The following is a 17,999-nucleotide window of genomic DNA, read 5'->3' as shown; positions in this document are numbered from 1 at the left end:
CCCCACTACAGAGGGATACTCTCATCTTCTCACTGACCAGGAACACACACTACACCCCCGACACACCCCCACTCCAAAGCCAGTCTCAGCCAGGCATCCTTTTTCACGGCTGGGATGAGGGAGAGGCCCTGGGGGCTGAGACAAATGTCCCTTGGACCCAGTTCCACCTGCTAGTGAGGCACTGGGCAGGGCTGGGGATAGTCCTGGTCCACAAGCACCCTCAGTGGATACCCCTGCTTTCCCACTGGCCCCTCTCAGGTACTGAAGAGAGGGGGCCACGGGAGAGGGGAGGCTTTGGCAGCCCGGCCCCACCCTGCTTCGGGAAGGCCTTCCCAGCCAGGCTACCTCTCCAACCTGGGTGGCCTAGCTAGATGCTACACCTCTTACCACCCTGGGCAGGCCCAAGGACCAGGCAGGCAGGCTTGGGGAACCCAAAGGGTGCCCAATGGAGGGCTGAGCCAGGTAGGGCAGGGTCAGAGAGGGGCCTAGGAGCTGGCTGCCTGGCTTGGGCCCAGGAGTAGCAAGGCTCAGGCCCATGGCATTCTCCTCCTCTGACTGATGCACCAGGTCCAACAGGTCTGTGGTTCCAGGACCAATGCAATAGAGGAGGAGGAGGCTAGAGAGCCTGGCAGAGCCCCAGGGCTCAGATGCCTGGGGGCAGCCATCCTGGGGCCCAAGGACAAAATGATCCCAACAGCTCTGAGTTCCTCTCAGGTTTCCAGATGGAGCTCTGCCAGAGGGAACAGGCCCTGCACCCCCAGAAGGGAAGATGCCCCCAGAGGCGGCAAGGAATATCACAGGTTACCTGGGAGGCCCACCGCTGCCCTGCACCAGACACACCCAGGGACTCCATGCTCACCAGATTCTGCCCACCTCTCTCCAGAAGTGGCCCCCAAACCCTGTAGCCCAGCTCCCCTCCCCCACCCTGCCCACCTCCAATGACTGTGACTTCATGTCTTATGGCGGATGCAGATGGGAAGATGGCATGAAGAGGATGGAGAGGGGAAAAGAACTCAAACCACGAGAAAGGAGGAGAGACAGAGCGAGCGGAGAGCAGTGTGAGATGGGCCACCCCTCCCGCCGCCACCGAACTGCCCTGGCCTGTGGCCTGCCCACCCCCAGAGCTGCCCACCCTAGCCCACAGACAGCACCCGCCCCATCCTCTGTCCTTCACGCCGGGTCTACCTGGGACCTCTCGACTGATTTTTCTTCTTTTCCCTTTGACAAAATTTGTCATTGGTTTAAGAGGAAAAAAAAAGAAAAGAAAAGAAAGAGAGACAGAGAGAGAGATGAAGTAAGCCAAAGCCCACAGCCCTCCCTTGTCCTTGGAACATCTAACCTGGGAAAGGAATTGAGGAGAAGGGAGGGCAGAGGGATGGGAGGGGGAAAAAAAAAGAGGAACAACGAGAAACCAAATGTGAGACTGAGGGGGAAGGGGTCAGGGGCTGGCCTGCTGCGTCTTTGAGGCCCAAGGGCCCAGGGATGGAGGTGAGGGGCAAGGCAAAAAGGGGATGGTGGTGGCGTCGCCTTGTGGTTACATTTGATTTTCTTGGTGTGGGGGGAACAACGAAACAACAAAAAAATTAAAAAACAAAAACAAAAAACAAAAAACAAAAAAACAGCAATCAGGCATGAAGATGGCATGGCTGTGCCTCCCCGCCCCCTCCCACCCCCGCCAGCACCCCTGGCCTGCGCACCCCCGCTGTGCTCTCCCTCCCGCCCCCCAGAGGGGCCTGGGCCAGGGGCCCCGGCTGGGAGCAGCGGGCAGGGGGCTCGTGGGGTGCTGGCTGGTGCAACTGAGGCCCGGGAGGGAGGCTGTGGTTGGAGGGCTCGGCTCTGCTCTTATCCATGGTGCTCTGGGTTGAGGGGCTTTGGTGGTGGGGAGGGGGAAGGCTTTTCTTTTTGCAGTGGAGACTGTTTGGACGGGCCGGGGACGCTGGGCGTTGTGGTTTCGGTTTCATCGTCCACTTACAAGGTGATGGAGGAGTCAAGGCGGCGCCGTCTGGGGCAGTGCTGGTGGATTTGGAATCAGGCATAGGAAGGGGCACAGGTCTGGCCACTGGAGGCGGCGGCGGTAGCAAAAATGACCCCGGGACTTTGCCCTGGCCGCTACCGTTGGGCTGCGAACAACATAAATAGAGTGACGCATGAAGGCACATCACACACAGACACACGCTCCCCTGCGCGGCCGCGCCAGCTCGCTCCTGAGAGCGGGCGCTCCCGGTGGAAGATCCAGGATCGGGTCCTCTCCTCCAGGGCACGGGATGGGTGAGGGTGTAAGGCCTCTATTTGGTCTCTCAGGTGTTTCTCTTTTTTTTTTTTTTGGTCCTCTTTTGAAGTTGTGGGAGGGAGGGAGGGGTGTTCGACGGGTGGTTTGTTACTTCCTAGGGAAAATGTTTTAGGTACCAAAATGTGCCACCTAGCAAATATGTGCAGCTGCACCTAGAACTCTCACACTCCTGAAGACCATCTCCTACAGCAGGAAAGATGAGCGCGCTCACCCTGCTCCCCCGGTTCCCCAAAGCACATGCCCGCCTCCCTCTGAGGGCTGCCAGGCTGAGCCAGTTCACCCAACCAAGGACGGCAGTCCTGCCAGCACCCACCCCATAACATGTCCTCAGGAGGCCACCAGAAGTTGGGGAGCTCGTCCTCGGCTCCAGCAGCCTGGGTCCTCACTGCCTGTGGGTGGTAGGGCGCTGACCTGTTCTCTCAAGAATGGCCAGGGAAGAAAATCCGTCGCTGCCAACTCTACTGCCCGTGAGGTTCTTCAGGAGGACTTCCCTGTAGGACGCCCTCAGACACCATGGATGCTCGGCCGCCAGGATGCATTCCTTGTCCTTTATGCCCTCATTTGCTTCTAACTGGATTTTCTCCTCCAGGCCCCGTGCATGGCCTTGCGTGGGTTGGCCTTCTGGCTTCAGGACACACAGGTGCCAAAGGACAGACAGAGGTGCTCCTGCCTCTCCCAGGCAGGTTCCCTGGAGAGACCTCCCTGGAGGTTTGGGCACACACCTCCTGCTGCTCTGAACAGGACCCTGATGACCACTGAGGCGTGGGCTCAGGAAGGCCTGGCCTGTGCTTTTCATCCTAAACCGGCAACTCTCCTGTGGGATAGAGTTCCGCCCTTCTGGGCACCCAGATTCAAGACCCAGAGAGGATCCTGTGTACTCCTCCTCCTATCGGTGAGCAAGCCCCGAGGAGCCCATCCCCTTGATGTCTCCAGCCAGTGCCTCCTTCTGTCCTCACTGATTTCAGCTGGACAATGACAATGAGCTGGTATGTGGGGCTCCCCTGTGCTGAAACTGTGGTTATCAGCTCAGGACCCTCAATGTCCAGCCCTGGACCAGGTGCGTTAGTTCTGTTGCATAACTCCCGACCCATCCCAGAAAGCATCCGTTCTCACCCAGGGGTAATTCTGTCCCCCTCAAGGAGACACTGGCAATGTGTGGAGACACTTTCAGTTGTCACAACAAAGGGGCTGGAGGGGCTGGGTACAGGCCAGGATGCTATTCGACATCCTGCAGTGCACAGGACAGCCCCCACAAAAAAGGACCATCAGTCCAAGCATTAATAGGCCCGCCCTGGAAAGCCTTGACACAAAGGACGCTCTATTCTCCCTATTTCACAACTGAGGAAACTGAGCCTCTGGGCCATTAAATGGTTTATCCTAAGTCACCCAGCTGCAATTGGCCAGACCTGGAATTCACATCCATGTCTGTCTGACTCCAGGGATGATGCTAGGATTCTTTCCAGCAGGCTCATCAATCCTCTCCCCAAAATCCACATCAGCTCAGGTTTCTCCAGTCTTCTGGAACCTTCCACGGCCCCAGCTACACCCAACATGAAGTCCAATCTCCTCAGTTGGGCATTCAAAGCCCCCATGGGGGACGCCTCTACCGGTCCACCCCCTACCGCCCCTTTGCACTTCCCATTCCAAACTAACTGGGGTTTCCAGAACACAGGCTGAGCAGGCAGGACTGCACGCTGGCTTGCTGTGGAGCTCTCTGTATGAAGAACTATTTCCCACACCCTTCAAGGCCTGCTCAAAGAACCTTGTCCCCTCTGTGGGGACCAGCCAGATCCCCTGAATCACAACCTATCTTTCTCTGCCCTGTTCCTCTAGGACATTCTTGATCTCACTGGAACCTTCAGAACAGGCCACCCCCTCAATCCCTGCCAGCTCCCCAATGAGTCGGCAGAAGCATGCAGTACCCAAGTACCATAAAGCATGTGGGATCGACTTGTCCTTCCTGTTGCACTTTAAAGTCACGGAAGCCCAGGCTGGCCTATGCAGCGCCCCCTTCTGAACTCTGGCTTCTCTGCCCACTGTTTTTTTTTTTACCACTATGACCAGCATCTAGGTCTGACATATTGTCCCTCTAAATGGTTCCTTTGACCCATTCCTGCCCACTCCAAGGATGACAACTCTCAGTGGCCCTGACAAAAGCAAACAGTGGCTGCTGGTCCCCATATGTGTCCTGGGCTGGAGAACTTTTGTGCGGGTATTGTTTTGGAAAGGGACCCTCAGTTCCAGGTAACAGTGCAGGTCAGAGCGCTGAGGTTTGCAGCTCTGCAGAGAAAGGTGATGCGATGCCTCCCCTCATCTCCATGCCTTCCTAGAAGGAGGGAATGGGATGGTCTGATCACAGCCTCACTCCTCCTCTCCAGGTGTCCTGAGCTCACGCTCCCCAGGGGCTGGGACACAGAGGCCTTCCAAGCAACCCCAAGGCGGCCTCTGCCTTCCTCCAGCTTCAGAGCCTGTCTCCCCCAGGAGTATCTAAATTGTTAATCCCACCTGATAATGCTAATCCCTGCCTGATATGGCCAGACATTGAAACCTGCTGATTTACAATATTCAGTTTCTAGATGTAAATTCCAACCAGGCTGGCATGTCTCAGCTCTGATTGGGGTACAGTTGAGGTTTTAAAAACCTCAAGGTCTTGTGACCGTGTAGTGCCTTAAAATCTCATGAGTTAGGAGCTAGAAGGAGCCGGAAGCTGGTATAGCTCCTCACTTTTTTTTTTTTTTTTTTTTTGAGATGGAGTCTCACTCTGTCGCCCAGGCTGGAGTGCGATGGCGTAATCTTGGCTCACTGCAATCTCCGCCTCCCAGGTTCAAGCGATTCTCCTGCCTCAGCCTCCCAAGTAGCTGGGACTACAGGCACACGCAGTCACATCCAGCTAATTTTTTGTGGTTTAGTAGAAAGGAGTTTTACCGTGTTGCCCAGACTGGTCTCGAACTCCTGAGCTCAGGCAATCATCTGCCTGCCTCACCCTCCCAAAGTGCTAGGATTACAGGTGTGAGCCACCGCGCCCAGCCTAAAATTCTTCCATGCAAACATTTTCCTGCAAAACTGATCTGTGACTTCTGATTCTCAAGGAGGTTAGAAACAGCATCAGCATCACCTATGAAGTTAGGAAAAATGCTAATTCTCAGTCCCCATCCCAGACCTGCTGAATCAGTTGCTCTGGGGGTGAGACACAGCCATCTGTGCATTAGCCAGGGCTCTAGTTGACTCTCGCGCATGCCAAGTCTGAGAAGCACTGCTTAACAGTGGCTGTAGTGCAAGCACAGCTGGGCACTGCCACTCCCTGCCCACTGGATCAGTGGTGGAGCCGGGCCCTCTGGCTCTCTGCAGCTATGCATCAGCCTTTTGTGTAGCACAGTGCTGTCTCTAGCCTCCTCCCAGAAGCCAGGGGTGGGCCCCATCAAGCAGGCTCCTCACTGAGCCCCCTCTCTCTCTCTTCAGTGGGACAGGCCACACAAGGAAACTAAGAGGTTGCTCCCCAGCTGGGCCACACTCCTTGCTTAATCAAGGTGCCTGTTTGCAGTTCCTGTCTGCAGTGTTTTGTTGTCCATGGTCTGCTCGGAGCAAGTGCCTGCCTCGGGAAGAGAAACTTCTAGGCAAAATGAGTCCTCTTTTTTAAAAACTATGGCTCTATATCAGAGTCCTCAATCTTGAACAGTCAAGTCAAGGGAAACGCTCAGGACCTAGCCCTCAGGACCAGAGGCTCAGAATGGCCAGAGGACTAAATGACCCACTTTCTCAAGGGTTCTATGGTTAGGTTTGGCTGCTTGGCCTAACCTGGTCTCTAGGCCAGCCTCAATTTGACTCCAAATCCTGGCTCCCTTGGTAGTTGAGAAAGCAGGTAAGTTAATGTTCCAGGCCTCTCTGCCACATATCCCAGACCCCAGGCCCCTTGGGGGCTAGGCATAGGCTGATAGCTCCCCTTGAACTCTGCTGGTATCTCTGATGAAAGCACAGCAGCTGTCAGAGGTCAGGTCTGCTCTTCCCTCCATGACCCTAAAAGTGGACAGAGCTTGTCCAGAGAGGTGGGCGAAGCTACCAGTACACTAAGGAGCTGCAGAGTCAGCCAAGAGAAATCCTTGAAGGGCAAAGGGGGAAGGAAGATGAGGAGGAAAGCAGCAGGAGGGGAACAGGAGGGAGGGAAGAGGACTGGCTTCCCTCATGGACAGAGCGAGAAGGCGGAGCCACAGCCCCGCCGCATATCAATACACCAGCACTTAGCAAATGCTCACTCTGCCAGAGCACACCAAGGCAGCATGGGGCTGGTGGCAGCAGGCAGCCACTGGTGTGGACTTCTGGGATGCCTTTCCCCACCACGGCCCTTTGAGCATCCTCCCTGCCTGACCTCTCACAGCAGGCTTCCAGGCTGGGAGGGCTGGCTACAGAGGAGCTGGGGCTTCTCCTATTACAGCATGCTGCTGAGGCTCTGGACTTTTCCCAGAGGTCTAGAAACCTCCACATTCCAACCAGGGACCACTGTCCCACTGAAGGGTCATCTCTGGCCCACCACTCCTGGGATCATTCTTTCGCTGAGCAACCCTGAGTTTCTGCTCCTCAGTGACAGAGAAGGGCTCCGGGGGGAGCCAGTGTGTCTCCCAGGGCTGAGGAGCAGCAGGGTTTCACTCTAGAACCGGGAACGTCCTGGGAAACCTTTGTTAAAAGTCTTGCCAACAGTGGTCTCACTGGCAGCTATGTGGATCGGGGCTTTCCCTTGACACAGTGCTCGTCACTAGGGATAGTCTTGCCCTCCTGGGCACATTGAAATCTGGAGACTTTTTTTTTATTATCAAGACTGGGGAGAAGGAGGTGTTCCTGGCATCTAGCAGGTGGAGGCCAGGGATATTGCTCAACATCCTACAGTGCACAGGATGGTCTCACACAATAGTGAATAAACAGCCCCAAATGTCAACAGTGCTGATACTGGGGAAACCCTGGTCTAGAATCTAGCAAATCCTTGCAGTTCCAAAGTTTAAGAGGAGTGCTGGGAGGTCGGAGCCCAGATCTGAGTTGGATCATGAGTTCACTCCTGCTGAGGGGGCAAGGACCATGGGAAGGGCAAGGAGCCTGAGCAAAGGGGCCCAGATGCTGCCCCCACCTCTCCAGACCATGATAGACAGGCCCTGGCATAATACACAGACCCCCGCCCCCAGACCCAGAAAATCGAGGCGTTTGGTACTACCAGCTCCCTGCTGCTCCAGCCCCAGGCGGGCTCCTGGCTTTTGGGCCCTCTCCCTGTGAGCCCTGAGACAGACAGATAGATGTGGAGATGAGGCTGTAGCTGGGCTCCTGGGGCCCTCTGGACTCACCTGTCCGGTGGCCTGGCCCGAGCCATCCGAGCACACAAACTGCACAAACTCCTTCAGTGAGTCCTGCCCGTGGTGGTGGTGGTAGCGGATGGTCGGGTGCGTGAAATACGGGCTCGACTGCTGGATGATGGACGTGGAGGGGAAGTGCAGGGCTGACGCTGTGGCCCGGGGGCTCCCTGCATGCACGTGGGCAGGGAAAAAAGGGCGTCAGGGCCAAGGAGGCAGCCAGTGGGAGGGACAGGAGAGGAGGGGAGCTGCAGGTCAGAGGACTGAGGGTCCTGAGGATCCTGAGCAGGTGAGGCAGCCGCCACAGGCACAAAAGTTAAGGCAGCACAAAAAAAGTCAGTCATCAGTTTTAATGCAATATAAATAAATAATAAAATCAGCAAACTAGGGTCCAAAGGCCAGTCATTTGTTTTTGTAAATAAAGTTTGATCACAACCAGCACTGGGAGATTAGGATGAGGCAGATGAGGCAGGGTAGGATCTTGTCTTTATTTTATTTGGCTTTTTATTTTTTTTATTTTTTATTTTTTTTTTTTTTTTGAGACGGAGTCTCGCTCTGTCACCCAGGCTGGAGTGCAGTGGCCGGATCTCAGCTCACCGCAAGCTCCGCCTCCCGGGTTTACGCCATTCTCCTGCCTCAGCCTCCCGAGTAGCTGGGACTACAGGCGCCTGCCACCTCGCCCGGCTAAGTTTTTTGTATTTTTAGTAGAGACGGGGTTTCACTGTGTTAGCCAGGATGGTCTCGATCTCCTGACCTCGTGATCCGCCCGTCTCGGCCTCCCAAAGTGCTGGGATTACAGGCTTGAGCCACCGCGCCCGGCCTTATTTGGCTTTTTAAAAAAGTATTATTATTATTTGAGACAGGGTCTCACTCTGTGCAGTGGCACAAACACGGATCACTGCAAGCGATCCTCCCGGGCTTATGCAGTCCTCCTGCCTCAGCCCCCCAAGTAACCAGCACTACAGGTGCATGCCACCATGCCTGGCAGATTTTTGCATTTTTTTTCCTAGAGATGAGATTTTGCCATATTGCCCTGGCTAATCTCAAACTCCTGGGCTCAAGTGATTCGTCTGCCTTGGCCTACCAACATGTTGGGATTACAGGCATGAGCCACTGTGCTCAGTCTAAATTTTTTTTTTTTTTTTTTTTTTTTGAGATGGAGTCTTGCTTTGTCATCCAGGCTGGAGTGCAGTGGTGTGGTCTCGGCTCACTGCAAGCTCCACCTCCCGGGTTCATGCCATTCTCCTGCCTCAGCCTCCTGAGTAGCTGGGACTACAGGCACCTGCCACTATGCCCTGCTAATTTTTTGTATTTTTAGTAGAGACGGGGTTTCACCGTGTTAGCCAGGATGGTCTCGATCTCTTGACCTCATGATCCGCCCACCTCGGCCTCCCAAAGTGCTGGGAGCTACCGCACCCGGCCAAGATTTTTCAAATAGAAACGGGATCTCGCCCTGTCATCCAGGCTGGAGTGCAGTGGCGTGATCACAGCTTACTGCAGCCTCGAACTCCTGGCCTCAAGCAGTCTTCCTGCCTTGGCCTCCCAAAGCATAGGGATTACAAGCATAAGCCACTGTGCCCAGCCTCAACATTTCAAATCATTTTAAACAAAGACATGGCTGAGTGCTGTGGCTCATACCTGTAATCCCAGTGCTTTGGGAGGCCAAGGTGGGAGGATCACTTGATCCAGGAGTTGGAGGTCAGCCTGAGAAATATGGCAAGACCCCGTCTCTACAACAAACATTTAAAAATTAGCCAGGGTGGCACACAGGAGGGATCACTTGAGTCTGGGAGTTCAAGGTTTCAGTGAGCTATAATCGTACCACTGCATTCAGCCTGAGTAAAAGAGCAGGAAACTGTCTTAAACAAAACAAAAACAACAACAAAAAAACACCTAGTATGTGCTCATCATACCCTTTTTTCTGCGAAGTTTGGATTTGAAAAACATGTTCCATTAAAATATTATTTATCTTGATGACTGAGTTGATACTTGCTGACACTCTGCACCTAAGGTGAGTGCCTCACTAGTCCTGCCTAATTCAGGCCCTGGGCGGGAGACTGGGTGGTGGACAAGAGGAGGCAGAGGGTTCCCTGGGGCTCTGGATGAAGACAAAGCCAGCGTCTGCTCAGGATGGCCATCTGACATATGCACACACATCTCCTGAGTGCGAACTGGTGTGCACCCAGCCACCGCCACCTAGGCGGTGTTCTCATGTGCTCAGCCCCATCACTCTCACACACGTGTCCTCACATACGCGTTCTTGCACACGCAATTGCCAACCCAGACCAGGCCCCAGCTCTTCCCCCTCCCGTCTGTTTCCAATCAGCTCGCTCTTGCTCTCGGTTTCATTAGGGGGCTGAGGAAACTTGGCTTCTCTCTGGAGTTCATAAAAGCTGAGTTGGAGCCGGAGGAGCCAGGCCTGCGCCCTCCTGCTGCCTGTGCAGAGGGCCTGGGCTCCCCGCCCCCACCTTGCGGCCACCACACCCTGCCCCAGCACCGGTTGCCTCTAGGCTCCCAGCCAGGAGGCCCCAAGGAGGAAGCCAGGAGGTAAACCTCCTCGTTTTCTGTGTCCTACATACAAGCCCAGGAGATGGCAGGCGGACACAGGGCCATGTCCAGAAAAAGTCCAGGCCTCTTGCTGCCAGGTGGGTGCCCAGAGAGGGAAGAAGAAAGGGAAGGAGTGACAGGGCTGAGGTCTCAGCTCCCACAGCCTCCTGCCTGATCCTATCTCCTCAGGGCGACCTAGGTGTTCTCATCCTGAGCACCTTCTCAGCTGGGACACTGAAGTCAGACCGCAGCCGCACGGCAGTGGGCAGTTCCTTTTCCTGGAGAGCAACCCAGGTACCACCTGCTCCCTAAACCCAGCCCTTCCTTTCTAGAAAGTGGCAGGGAGGCCCAGACAAAGGAGCTACTTGCCGCAGGAGCCTGGGCTCCTTAGGAGTACTCTTCTCCATCCAGGCCCCACACCAACCGGGGCTCACGCTGGGAAACAACCAGAGCCCGGGCTCAGCCAGGAGCTAAGAGAGAGGAGCCAGCAGGAGGGCAGGGGAGAAGGCTGTGACTTCCCGCCCATAGTTGGCAGGACAAAAGGAGAACTGGGCCAGAGTTGGGGAGGCCTCGGGACAGGCTTGTGTTGTATGTAGCACCCACGCACGCGAGGAATGAGAAGAAGTGGGAGGTTGCTCAGGAGCCAGGTGGACAGCCCAGGGGCCCAGCCTGGTCCTCCATGGGGTGCCACGTGAAGTAGGGGCCGGTTCCCATGCCCACCACATGGTGCTGCTGCACCACATCCTACTCGGAGAGCTTGGGGCTGTCACTCGGGGTCAGCCCTGGCCCCTTCACCTGGCCAGCTGCCCCTAGACACTCAGCCACCTCCCCAACTGCCCCCCTCCGGGGCCCCCCATTTCTCACCTGGTCTGACTCCAGCAAGCACAGGCAGCGGGTGGTGGGTGAAAGCCATGCGCGGGGAGCTGCCCTGAGAGGAGAGGGCACTGCAGAAGTCCAGCTTTCCTGACTTCTTTAGAGAAGCCGGGCCTGGGGGGAGGAAGCAGCAACACAGGGCAGATTTAGCTGGGCTGGGGTGGGCGCAGGGAAGGCGGGAAGCCAGCAGCTTGCTCCTTCTTTCCTCAGCCCCTCCCCACCACCCCTTCCTCTACTGTGCTCCCTCCTGCTGCTCCTTGCCCAGTCCCAGGCCTTGTTCTGGGCCTGGTTCCGAGGCCCTGTGTGTAGGCCAGCCAAGGGGTGCTTCTGACCAGAGAGGAAAACAAGGCCCCTGAGTAATGTGGGGTGGTGTGTGCCAGGCAGGGGGTGAGCAAGGGGCCCAGCCTGTGCCCTGGCAAGCAGGTAATGAAGTGAAAGGGTGGGATGCAGGACCGACATCGGGAAAGGAGTGCAGGAGGAACCCCAGGGCGCCAGCTTGAGAGCCGGGAAGGGGTAAGTTTGGGAGAGACAGGCTGGGGTCTATGCCATGGTGCCCTGGGCAATGGGAGATTCTGGTGGGAAGAAGCCAGGGCCCTGTTTAGGGAAGGGAACACACAGCCATGAGCCCTCAGGAGGGACACAATGCCCAACGAGACAGCAGTGACAGGGGCCAGAGGACCTGGAGAGTCCTTGGGCTGCTCAGGCCTAGCCGGGCTGTGGAGGCAGAGCCAGAGGGGAGAGGACTCCCCCAGCCAGGGGACCCAGAAACTCAGCTACCACAAGATGGGTAATTTCAGGGCTCTGCCCTTCTTCTGGTGCCAGAGGTGTGGGTGGCATTCAGCATGAAACAAGGGCACAGAGAACACCTTGTTTGAAGTCTGTCTTTAGAAATTCAACTCTGCCCAGTGGCCATAGCATCCAAATGACAAAGCAGGGTCCCCAGGGGGCCAGGTTCTTCCATCTTGGGCTGAGCTTTAAGGTTGTACCTAGGTTGGGGGGGATACAGTAGAGTTGGGGCAGATCTCTAGAGCTACCATCCTTGGGGGACAAATCGAGTCAGTTTGGGTGAGGGGTGGAGGGGCTGCAGAACAGAGAAATAAAGAGCCATCTTAACTGCAGAGGGAAGGGACGGGGGAAGGGCGAACTCCCAGCCACCAGCAGAGGTGTTATCTGGCAGCAGCTGTGTGCCACCTGATAGCTGGCACGGTGGGGAGGGGGGAGCATCCTACCAGCTGTGCACAGCTGTCCCCACGGCCGCACAGTGCCTCCCCAGCTGTTCACTGTCCTGCAGCTGGGCTGCTTAATTGGCGATTTGTCGCAGCCCAGGGAAACAACACACAGCGGGGTGAGGGGGAAAGGGAGCTGGGGGTGCTGCAGAAGGATGTTGGGGGGCCGTGCGTGGCAGGACTGCCAGAAGGAGCAGAAATGCAGAAATGGCAGGCACAAAAGCAAACAGCCAAGGAGAGAGCAGGAGCCAGGAAGAGGGGGGCTCCTCAGGAACTAGGTCTGGGCAGAGGAGCCCAGGAGCCCTTGCCTCAGGAGCCAGCTGCAGACACAGCTCTCTATGCACCCCAGGGGCAGTCCTTGCAGAAGGGATCACCTACTGAAGCCCTGGCCAGGGACCCAGGATGTAGCCCAAGAGTCTCCCGGGCCTTCTCAACTCCTCTCTCCGCCTCTCAAGGCTCCCCTAGGGAAGCATGTGGCCCATGCTGGCCCAAGTCCCTGCCTGCCACGAGGAGACCCTGGGAGGGACCCCAGAGTCACACAAGGAAGCCTTCTCACAGAGGCCAGCCTCTGCTGGCCGTCTAGAGGGTCTCCAGCCTACTCCCTCAGCCTGAGGCCTGGAGGCAAGCCCTCCTTTTCTCCTCCCAGGAGGAAGAGAAGCTGCTGGAACTTGCATTTGTTCTGGGGCAGCAGAAAAGCAGGAGTGCCTCCCAGCCCCATGCCGCTCCACCCCAGCCTTTGCCTGCCCACTTGGCCCTTCCCAATAGGGGCATATCTGGAAACCATCACATCAAAGAAACCATCACACAAAGGTCAGAACCTCATCTTCTGGAGGAGGAGAATGATGCTCAGGGCCCAGGCCTGTCCAGAGCAGACATGCCCTGTGCACAACCCACACGCGTGAGTCTGCACTCCCAGGCCCTGTCACACCCACAGTGAGGATAAACACAGGCTGTACCACTGGCACATCAGCGGGGGGCTCCTGCAGCCAGCCTCCTCACACACGTGTGCTCATGCACATGTACACACACACGCACGTGTTACATGCTCTCTTCCAGAGTCCTCTCCAGGTCTGTCTGCACCCTCAGTCAAGAACGGAGGTGAAGGGGGGTGGGTTCAACAGGAAGAGGAGTCCTAGAGGGGACTGGGAAGGTCTGAGCTGGCTTCTTCTGTACTCTCTCCCCTTCGCTAGCTTCCCTGCCTGGCCTCAAAAGGACTCTACTCATTCTTCACTAGACTCTGAGCCTCTCTCTGTAAAGCTGGGCCCTTGAGACCAGTGGTTCTCATCCTGGGAGGATTCTGTCCCACAAGGGGACGTTTGACAATGTCTGGAGGCATTTTTGGTCATCAAAACTGGGGGTGGTTTTGTTGCTGGCATCTTGTAGGTGGAGGCCAGGGATGCTGCTAAACATCCTGCCATGCACAGAACAATCCCCCTACACAGAATGATGAGCCCCCAGATGTCATGAGTGCCCAGGGTGTCAAACTGCTTTAAACCATGAGGCCACAGGGTGGGGCAACCTCTCTAGAGAAATAGCAGGAGGGGCTGCGGCCATCCCACTGTGGGGTACCAGAGGCTTAGCAGTCCCTCTGCTTCCCACTGCCATACCACGGGCTCTACTGCTGACTCTGACAGCATCCCTCCTCGCCTCCACTCCCTTCCTTCAGCCTGCTCTGCCCTCCCTGGAAGATCAGGAGGCAAGAAAACAGATGGGTAATGCCCCCCGACAGGGGGATAACTGGTGGGAGGCTCACCAGGTAAACTGAGAGGGGGACAAAAAGGCTCTGGGCTTCCCTTGCTCTGCTCAGGATCCCCCGCACCCATACCTGCATCCACATCGTTGGGCCACCCACTAGACTGGCTGCTGCCAGCTGCTGGGGAACGGCCTGTCCCGGGATAGAACACGTCGTCGACTGGGCTCTCCATCTCGCTGTCATCGATGGACTTGGGGCGCTTGGTGGTGCTGGGGAAGGAAGACAGGGTCAGATGGGCCAAGGATGGGCCGAGGCTCCAGGGAGTGACCAATTGTCCAGGCTAAAGAACTGCGCATGGATGGCCCTCTACGTGGGAAGTGGTGCCGGCTGACAGCAGCATTTCTGGGCACTCACTGCGTGCCCAACCCCAAGATCAGCCCTAGGGCCCCTCAAGCCATCAGCTCCAACCTGCTCCTCTTCCTCAAGCCCCTTCCTGATCTGTGATGCCATGGTCCTCCAAGCTGCCCACATCAGAGAAGTTGGCAAAACCCTCAGCTGCCTCCTGTATCCCACCTATGATTTCCCAGCAGCCCGCAGGGCTAGGGTGAGGTGAATGAGGTACTCGCAGGGACAAAAATGCCATAAACTCAGTTATCAATATAAATAATATTTTAGTCCCTTTTTTTTTTTTTTTTTGAGATGCAGTCTCGCTCTGTCACTCAGAGTGGAGCACAGTGGCGTGATCTCTGCAAGCTCACTGCAAGCTCCACCTCCCGGGTTCACAACATTCTCCTGCCTCAGCCTCCCCAGTAGCTGGGACTACAGGTGCCCGCCACCATGCCCGGCTAATTTTTTGTATTTTTTAGTAGAGAAGGGGTTTCACCGTGTTAGCCAGGATGGCCTCGATCTCCTGACCTTGTGATCCGCCCAACTCAGCCTCCCAAAGTGCTGGGATTACAGGCGTGAGCCACTGTGCCTGGCCTAGTCCCATATTTTTAAAAAATCAAAATGAATGCCAAAAATCTCACAATTAATATAAACGCCCATGTTTAAAAAAAAAAAAGCAGGGTGGACCATGCCCAGCACAACTTGCCCTGGCCAGAACCCACATCCCTGCCTCACAAGCAGCTCCCTCCCTCTCCATGCCACCCCACCCTCCAGACCCTCCCCCACTCCAGCCTTTCCAATGGCCTCCTAACTGGCTATCAGTCCCGCCCACACACACTGCTGCTGGAGAGAGCTTTCTGGAACACACACCCTCAGCATCCCCTGCTTAAAACCCCACAGGGGTCCCCAATACCCAGCGATGAAGTCTAAATGTCTTCTTCTGGCCTCCAAAGCCCTCTGTGGGGTGGTCCCACCAGCCTATGTGGGCTGAACTGGGATAGAGGCTACCCTCTTCTCTGGCACATTTTCCCCAGACCTCCCAACCTCCTCTGTGTCTGGGCTCAAATGTCACCTTCCCAAGACAGAGACCTTCTCGGACTCCCATTTCCAGGCAGAGCTATATCTTGTGTGAGTTTGTGTCCCCAGGGCTGGGTGCTTCATGACAGCACAAAGCAGGAGCTCAGGGGGTGACTGCGCATGGTGGACTCTAAAGTGTTAGAGCCAGTGCCCTCAAAGAGAGGTGACATTCTGAAGCACCGCAGCCTCGGTGACATAGCTGACTATAGCCACTGGGAGGGCCCTGGCCCTGGGGGAAGTGGAGAGAAGATGGAAAGGCAGGACCACTGGGCTCACCTGGTGGAAGGAGGGGAGGTGATGGACCGCCGCCCCAGGGTCACCTGGTTGATGTTGTAGTAGCTGGGACTCTCCAGGTCCGCCAGCGAGAAGTTGGGCCCTGATGCTGTTGCAACAGGAGCTAGGAAGAATGAGACGGTGATGAGGTTTGGAGATGCGGGGAGGCCTGATGGGGTCTGTTTTGTTGCCATGAACGGCTTCCCAGAAGCCCGGAGTGGGGCCAGGAGATGGGAGAAAGTGGGCCATCTGGGCTGCTAAGGAACCTCCTCCCAGCTAGGGGGTCACAGGAGAAGAGCCTTTGGTTGTGACTTTTTCTTTTTCCTTCAAAGCAATGGAGACTAGAGACAGGCCTCTCTGGAAGACTCTGTTGTACCCAGCCCAGCACCAGTGGGGCCGAGAGTGTCCCAGAAAGCATCTGTCCCCATCCACCTGCCCTAAGACCCCATTAGGAGGACATCCCATGAGGTCCCACCTCCTCATTTTCAATCCCCATCCCTGGCCTGGAAGGAAGGACTCACTTACTCTGTGATACTCTCACCAGCTCCGTCACATTCCAGACCCCGGAAGTCACAAAACAGTCCTGGAAACTTAAGTGCCCTGAAGAGGGGAAAGGATGAGTGAGTCAAGACAAGGCCAGAAGGGGGGGTGCCTGGCTATTTCCAAAGATCTTCCCCACTGCTGACTGTCCCTCCCAAGTCCCGTTTCCAGCTCCAGGCTGGCCTTCAGGTCTACACTGAGATGCTCTAGGTGTGCCCCCATCCCCTCAGGCAGGCTAAGCTCAGTCAAGGGACAGCTGAATGAAGGGGAAGAAGTGAGGGTGGCCAGGGCAGCCAGGGTAGGGGAAGGAAGTGGAGGGGCATGAAGGACAACGCAGCTGGGCAGGTTGGGGGCACTGACCGTTGGGCAGTGGTTTGATGTCCGCATCTCCTTGCTGGTTTGAACTATCTGATTGTCCGGATTCTGCAGGAGACACAAAGGGGAGGATGTGTCAGGAGCAAAGTTCTCCATAAGCACCAGCCAAGCACTGGCCCCTCCAGCCTGGTGCAAGAGCAGGGAGGGCCCAGCCCGGCCACAGAAACCTTCACCCCACTCTCTCCCTAAACCAGCCCCGGGAGGCTCAGGGAGACCCAAAGCAGGGAAGGAAAGATAGGCCCAATGCAGGTTTCTCAGCCTCAGCACTGATGACATTTGGGCTGGATTACTCTCTGTGGTGGGGAACAGCCTGTACACTGTAGGGTATCTGAGCAGCATCCCTGGCCTCCACCCACTAGATGACAGTAGCACCCCAGTTGTGACAACCCAAACTGTCCCGAGACATTGTCCACTGTGCCCTTAAGGGCAAAGCCACCCTCAGGCAAGAAGCACCGGCCAAGAGTCCGGAGCAAGGAGGGTCCCAAGAGAGAAGTCAGAGACTCTCTCTCTCCACAGTGGGGACAGACCCAAGGGTCCCCCATCCCCCACCCAGCTTCAGCTCCCAGAGGAGCATCCCCTTCCCTAACTTGGTTAATTGAAGCCATTCCTGTCTGCCTGCGCCTCCCCCACCTCACCTTTATGCTCACAGGCAGTGCCTGGCAACCCAGAGGGGGGAGGTTTGCCCTGACGCTGTCGCCCGCTCTGTGCCAGCCTGTCTGGGCTGTCTCATGCCCCGGTGCCACAGCTGCTCAGAGGGAGCCCCGAGACAAGGGCTCATTGTGCAGTGGGAGCTCACAGAGGACTGGGGGCAGGGTGGAGTGTGTGTGTGAATATTTTGCTGAGCTTGGGAAAGCCCCCCACCCCCGTCCCCCTGGTCCTCAAAGCTTTGTGTGCCAGGGGCGCAACGGGGACCTCCAGAATGCCTGCCTGGGCATGACAGCTGGCGAGAGGGTGGTGGAGGGGGGCCAGGCAGGTTGTGGGGCAGGAGGAAGCCAGGCATTTGGTGAAGAATCAGCTGCTCACAGGGGGACCACATGGGGGTGGCATCTGAAAACCTTGCCTTGGTATTGGCCAGGGCTTTGCCCAACTTTAAAGAGCATTCCTGCCTCCTGGGTCTTGCCACCACCCTGATTCAACCTGCTTGCCCCCACCATAAAGGAGGTTCCCAAAAGGTGACATCACCCCTAGGGTTGGGGTGAGGGACCCCATCAGTCACTCAGGAGGCAAGGAACAGAGCTGGGTGCTGGGGCTGGATGACAGGATGCAGCCCACCTGGGTGGCACCCCTGCTTGCAGCATGAGGGCCCCACCATGTCTGGGGCTGAAAGCACTGGCACGCTCCAGGCTACCTGCCTTAATGTAATGGGTGAAAAAGGGTGACTGTTTCAG

The 17,999-nt window shown here is 56.5% G+C and overlaps 1 protein-coding gene across 11 annotated transcripts in view; it reads right to left on the bottom strand.

The window, feature by feature from the left end:
- The window catches only part of LOC105464278 (nuclear factor I X), a 104,831-nt gene that overhangs the window by 8,724 nt on the left and 78,108 nt on the right, over nt 1-17,999 (bottom strand). For 5 of the 11 annotated variants that reach the window (XM_071087280.1, XM_011712366.3, XM_071087279.1 and 2 more), the window contains exons 3-9: nt 16,597-16,659; nt 16,222-16,296; nt 15,700-15,820; nt 14,092-14,228; nt 11,032-11,154; nt 7,615-7,790; nt 1,973-2,120 (exon numbers count right to left, since the gene is read on the bottom strand). In XM_071087280.1, the coding sequence (XP_070943381.1) occupies nt 1,973-2,120; nt 7,615-7,790; nt 11,032-11,154; nt 14,092-14,228; nt 15,700-15,820; nt 16,222-16,296; nt 16,597-16,659 (843 nt within the window). The remainder of the gene's footprint in view (nt 1-1,972; nt 2,121-7,614; nt 7,791-11,031; nt 11,155-14,091; nt 14,229-15,699; nt 15,821-16,221; nt 16,297-16,596; nt 16,660-17,999) is intronic. The other 6 variants (XM_071087281.1, XM_011712715.3, XM_024788163.2 and 3 more) reach the window with 3 other exon arrangements.

This window comes from Macaca nemestrina, chromosome 20 (genome assembly GCF_043159975.1).
Source record: "Macaca nemestrina isolate mMacNem1 chromosome 20, mMacNem.hap1, whole genome shotgun sequence".
Taxonomy (NCBI): domain Eukaryota; kingdom Metazoa; phylum Chordata; class Mammalia; order Primates; family Cercopithecidae; genus Macaca; species Macaca nemestrina.
This window is presented reverse-complemented; position numbering and strand designations above follow the sequence as displayed.